This window comes from Pyrus communis, chromosome 11 (assembly GCF_041283825.1).
Source record: "Pyrus communis isolate YQ-2024b chromosome 11, ASM4128382v1, whole genome shotgun sequence".
In the NCBI taxonomy this organism is placed as follows: domain Eukaryota; kingdom Viridiplantae; phylum Streptophyta; class Magnoliopsida; order Rosales; family Rosaceae; genus Pyrus; species Pyrus communis.
The window spans coordinates 11,844,676-11,851,082 of record NC_142575.1 but is presented as its reverse complement, the minus strand read 5'-3'; the positions used below and the strand labels follow the sequence as shown (position 1 = coordinate 11,851,082).

At 38.6% G+C, this 6,407-nt stretch overlaps 1 protein-coding gene across 1 annotated transcript; it reads left to right on the top strand.

The window, feature by feature from the left end:
• The first annotated feature begins 1,162 nt into the window (after positions 1–1,162).
• On the top strand, positions 1,163–2,956 carry LOC137742321 (arogenate dehydratase 3). Its single transcript, XM_068482162.2, has one exon. The coding sequence runs from the start codon at positions 1,558–1,560 to the stop codon at positions 2,851–2,853; it is 1,296 nt and encodes a 431-aa protein (XP_068338263.2). The 5' UTR covers positions 1,163–1,557; the 3' UTR covers positions 2,854–2,956.
• Positions 2,957–6,407: the final 3,451 nt, after the last annotated feature.

The window sequence follows — 6,407 nt, the reverse complement described above, 5'->3', positions numbered from 1 at the left end:
AATTTTTATAATTTTTATTGAAGATCTAACACTTAAAAAATCCGAAATATCCAATATTCTGGAATACTATATATAAGCAATTCTTCGAGAGAGGCACAAACGAAATAATTAAAACCCTTTACTAGCGAGGAAATCTACGCTAATAATTTTTTATACTTATTTAAGTACTAATTTCTCGTCCTGCCTATCTTCTTCAATTTCAAGATAGTTAGCAACTTTCATATTTTGATCTTCTCGTTCTTTCTTTTCGGATATCCTTCTCATTCTACCATTTTACACAATAATATGTGTTGTTTGTCTTTTAAGCCACCCTTCAAAGACCAAATCTGCTAAAAATCAAGAAAATAAAAACCATTAGGGCTTTTTTGGTACGCATGAATGAATTGGAATGGAGAAATCTCAAATTTCAAGGTATATTGAAGGTGGAAGTGAATGGTCTTCATTTGGAGGGAATTAGACGAGGATTAGCTATGAAAGAAGTCCATCCCTTCTAATCCGACCATATTAAGGAGGATTGGAATGAATAGGTTTTATTTATGAATAATTCTTCTGTCCTCTAGGTTGTCCGTAGTCATAATTGTATAAATTCTCCCTCAACCTATCTTTAATTTAGTAGATTATCCATTATAATCTAATTATGTACACCAAATGAGCTCATAAACATGTAACTATTGTGTAATAAATAGACCTAACAGTTATTTAGTTAAACTCTCAAAACATTAATCAAATAGTTAAACAAGCTTAAAAGCTGATTTTTAAATAGTGAACTAAAAATGAACAATAGAACTAGAAAGTTCGACAAAATAAATAAAAAAATAAAAAAATAAAAAAATAAAAAAAATAAAAAAAATAAAAAGTGTCCCACCTTTTCAAATGCAATATTAAAACCCACATTTTAGTGGATCCCACACGTGTTATATTTTTTTCCCAAATACTACGCTTTTTTACTGAATACTAATAAAATTCTTATATATATATATATAGAATGATAAGAATAATCCAAAAGAAAAAAAACTAGAAAATGAACAAATGAAGAAAGAAAAACATTCAAAAAAAAAAACAAAATTGTAAGAAGAGAAATGTTAAGTAGATTCTTTAAAAATGAGATTCTTCATGAATTCTTTGTCATTTCACACAACTTAACGTTAATTTATGTACTAGCAATGTAAAATATATTCTAAAAACTTTAAGTGACAAAAAATTTATATAAAATTTCATTTTGAAAAAGCCATTTTAGTCTTATCATTTTTCATGTAAAAAATCAGGGAAGGTGAGGCGAGCGAGGGTAGGTGTGGGATTTTACCAAACCCGCCCTCCATCTCCTCCCAACGGACTCGTTCACTCATTCCCCCTCTCTCAATAAATACCTAGCGCCAGCCTCGTCCCCTCTCAGCTTGACGTTCCTTCTCCCAAAGAGAACACCAAGCTTTTTCAGTTTCCCATTTTTCTCACCATATAAGCAAAAAACAAAACAAAATCTCAACTTCCCTTTCTGTTCCCATTCTTTTCTCTTAATTCCATCCGAGTCCCCGACACTTCCCCACACACCGCAACACAATGCAGGCTCTTCTTCCACCCTCAACTAACAATCTCACAAAACCCGCCCTCCGCCTCCCCCGGGTCGCCCCACCCCGCCTCGCCGTCCTCAAATGCGCCTACCGCTCCGACTCCGTCCACTTACCCAACAGCGTCGGCTCCAGCCGCGCTGACTGGCAGAGCTCCTGCGCCATTCTTGCCAGCAACGTCGTTTCCCAGCAGCCCCAGCCGCCATCTGACAAATCGAGAAACGCTGACCATGTCGGCTCGGTCAACGGCCACAAGACCTCCGTTGACCTTGAGATTGTCCCCATGGAGAAGCTCTCGTCGTCGTCGTCGTCCCCGGAGGACAAGTCGTCTTCTCCGCCTCCCAGGGCGCTCACCATCACCGACCTCTCTCCAGCTCCGATGCACGGAGCCCAGCTGCGTGTCGCCTACCAAGGCGTCCCCGGGGCGTACTCCGAAGCCGCCGCTGGAAAAGCCTACCCGAAATGCGAGGCCATCCCCTGTGACCAATTCGAAGTCGCCTTCCAAGCCGTCGAGCTCTGGATCGCCGATCGAGCAGTCCTCCCAGTTGAAAACTCCCTTGGCGGCTCAATTCATCGCAATTACGATCTCCTCCTCCGCCACCGCCTCCACATCGTCGGAGAAGTCCAGCTTCCGGTCCACCACTGCCTCCTAGCCCTCCCCGGAGTCCGGAAGGAGTACTTGAACCGAGTCATCTCGCATCCTCAAGCCTTGGCTCAGTGCGAGCTGACTCTCACGAAACTCGGCCTCAACGTCACTCGCGAAGCCGTCGACGACACCGCCGGCGCAGCCGAGTTCGTCGCCGCCAACAACCTCCGCGACACGGCGGCCATCGCTTCGGCACGTGCCGCCGAACTCTACGGCATGGAGATCTTGGAGAACGGGATCCAGGACGACTCGAGCAACGTGACCCGGTTCGTGATGCTGGCCCGGGAGCCGATCATTCCCCGCACGGACCGGCCGTTCAAGACGAGCATCGTCTTCGCGCATGACAAGGGGACGTCGGTGCTGTTCAAGGTCCTATCGGCGTTCGCCTTTCGGAACATCAGCCTGACAAAGATCGAGTCGCGGCCGCACCGGAACCGTCCGATCAGGCTGGTGAGCGATTCGAACGAAGGAACGGCGAGTCACTTCGAGTACCTGTTCTACGTGGACTTCGAGGCGTCGATGGCGGAGGTTAGGGCACAAAACGCGCTGGCGGAGGTTCAGGAGTTCACGTCGTTCTTGAGGGTGCTGGGAAGCTACCCCATTGATATGACTCCTTGGAGTCCATCTAGGGGGGGTGATTAGTGCAATTACTTGATTCTTTAGACCCGTAAATTGTAAAATTATTACTGCAAAGAACAAGGACTTGGGAGAAAATTTGATATTTTTCGATTTTCTCTATCATTCACTTTCCTACTTTTTTTTTTTATTTTGTAATTTTGATGGGATCTGAATCGAGATCGACGCTTGGATCCACTCCGTCACAAACAAATCAGAAACAATTTGGAACGTGTTTGGGTAAATTTATTTTATTGGAGTTACATTTTTAATTTTTTAATGAACTTTTCGTATGGGGTTACTCACGTGTAAGTATGTAAAAGCTCCCCTCTTCCCGCCCCATGGATATGGGTTCAAATCTGGGTAGGGGCGAGCCATGGTACGACGGGAACCAACGAACGGCGACGGAGAGCAAATTCTCGACAATAATCAATTCATAATATATTCGAAGAAGAATGCGTACATAATTTAAGCATAATCTATAATTCAAGATGCGTAAAAGTTAGGTTCAAGCATCATGGTGTATGTTGTATGCACTCAATTTGAAAAGTATTGATAATTAAGACTTTGCTTTTAGAAGAACCTCGATTGAGTGATGATAATTGTGAACTAGTTTATAGCAGAAAATACATTTCAGATTACTTAGCGCAACGACATGAACGTACTTATAACGTGTTGTGGCGATTTGCTAAACGAAGAGAGAGTGTGCGGGGAGAGAGAGAGAGAGAGAGAGAGAGAGAGAGAGAGAGAGAGAGAGAGAGAGAGAGAGAGAGAGTGGAGAGAATAAGGTGTAGAAAAATTGTAGTATGTATTCCCCCTATGTCAATGCCTTTATCTAAAGTAAACTATAAGGAGAGAGAAACTTGTTTCTTAAGTAATATAAAATCTAATAAAAAAATCACTAGAACAAAAAGTAATCATAAACTTATACTACCTAAGATTTACACAATTACACATGTGCTAAATATTAATTACAATATTTTTGAGATTTATAAGGTTATCGCATCGTCCATTTTCCCAAAATATGATTTCCACTTTCTCACTAGCTTAACCTTCATATTTTATACTTTTTTGAGAATTAAGTAACTTTCCTTTTCAATTTTTATCAAGTGTTATGTGACATCCCAGTCTGGCTCCACCGTAACATAATATTGTCCGCTTTGGGCTTACCATTTCCTCATGATTTTGTTTCTGGGAACTTAGACGAGAACTTCTCAGTGGGTTACCCATCCTAGGACCGCTCTCGCTCGAGCTCGCTTAACTTCGGAGTTCCGATGGAATCCAAAGCTAGTGAGTTCCCAAAAGGTCTCGTGCTATAGGAGGTGGGCATGTACATATAAGGCACATCACCCCCTCTCTGTTGGTCGATGTGGGATGTTACATGTTAACAGAGTTTAAAATATCGATATAGCTCAGAATATTGACATGCAAATTTATGGAAATATCGATATTGATTGCCTTCGACAGAATTATGGAAATTTACAATGGGGTGAGTATATCAACTCATTCAGATTTCGTCGAAATTAGAGAAAGTTTTCTAAAAAAAATATTCAAAAATTTAAATTCTGCAATGGGTTATGGCAAATTTCTGTAGTGAATCAATAAATATCATCGATATTTATTAATTTTTTTTATATCTCGCTAATATAGGGTAAAGTTTACATTTCACCCCCTTTCCATATTGATCATTGATTTTTCGAATATTTCGACAAAAATATTAACAATTTCATAAATATTTTAAACTCGAAGTGTTGCTTCTATAGCGATTTTTGCTTGCTCTAAACTTTTAAAACATTTCCTATTAAAAAAAAAACTTTTAAAAATTTTCCTGAATTTTTTTTTTTAAAAACATTTAACATTGTATTTTCTAGGACAAGCATGCAAGCAACACCATTTCTCCAAATTAGAAACATGCAAAAATGCTCAATTTAGGGAAGCATTTTTGCTTATCACCATAACTATGGTATATGCTCACCATATAACTAATTATTTGTCATATGTTCTTTCGCGTAACTCTAATTAACTTTCACATTAAATGTTACTTTTTCAATTTTGTAGAAAATTAACTAAAATTAAGTGAAAAGACTCGTGATAGATGATTGAATGTATGGTGAGCATACAACAAAATTTGGAATGATGAGCAAAAATTGCACCCCCCCCCCCCTTAGGTGAATGTGGCACTTGTGTTCTCACCCTTGGGTTTAATTAAATGTTTCTAATTCTACCAATTTATAGCATTTTGGTAATTCCCATTTTTCTATATATTCACTTGAATTACATATTGTGTTTGAAACTCCTTCAATATAAGGTGGTTTGATTGTCAAATCACACAATTATAGAGATAATATTGGCCTTGACACTTGATAGGAACAACTCCTCCCAAAATGTTATGGTGGGGAAGACCATTTCTCGTCCTGTGGAGACAAATTGTTACAACATGTTGTTAATGGGACAAACTATATTTTAAGGAGCATCAAACTCGCAGATTCTCCCATCTTCTTTTCTTTAAATTCAGGAACATACCGACATGTTTGAGATGCTTCTGGAAGATTGAAAGCATTTTTATTACATTTGAAAAAACTTAGAAATGTTATTGATTTATAGAATTTTTTTATTTTTTTTACAAAAAAAACACCTGTCTCAGAAAGCATTTAGATTTTTAATAAAATTTCAACGTATTTATTCTAAAATAATAAATCCTAACCAAAACGCTTAAGAGAGTGCCTACTAGAAAAACAAACCTTAGGTTCTACAAGAACAAAATAGTCAAATTATTGATACATATTTTATGTTTTTTTTTCCAAAAAAAAAAAAAAGGGACTCGGTGGTTTCATTATGGTAGTCCCCACCTTTCTAGGGGCCGAGAAGACTCACAGAGACAATCTACCCTCCCCCTGGCCACCATCTTGTGATTCACCTGTACTAGAAATCGAACTCAAGACGTGTCGTGTGGAATACAAGCCTGAAATTCGTCCCCGATCACTAGACCACCCCGTGATGGTTATACAAATTTTATGTTCACATACTATTTTTTTTTTTTTGTAAATCTATTATTATTAAGGAGAGGGAGGACAGTTTGAAACTTGCCCAACCATTTTTATAAGGGAAAACTAATAAAAATGACATGAAAACTTTAAGTTTTAACGATAAGGACAAAATAAAGGGTAAAGTGAATAATATCATGATTGATTTTTTAGTGTAAAAATGTGGTTTTTCGTTAAAGTGAATAGTACCGGGAGTCTTTTTTGTTAAAGTTCCCTTTTTATAATCAAAGGAAGTGGTAGAGTAAAGCAAGAGAAGTAGTTTGTGAATGGATAAGAATGTTTGGAGAGGCTCGTGCTTGGGGTTGTTCAAAAACTTACCCAGGCTTATTTTCACCAACCAAAACCGAGTGACATAAGTCTAAGTTTTGATTCAAACTATTGCGAATTAGTCAAGTCTCCAAACTATATATAGATTAAACTAGGGGTTCATGCACTTGTCTTTGTTCTTGCTTCTTCACCATTTTCATGGCTTCACCAACCAAACAAATGACTTCGATCAACAACATCACTAAGGTTTCAAATTTTCATTTTTATACA

What these genes read in the sequence shown, in the direction of transcription:
- LOC137742321 (XM_068482162.2), top strand. Translation starts at nt 1,558, where the DNA reads ATGCAGGCTCTTCTTCCACCCTCAACTAACAATCTCACAAAACCCGCC.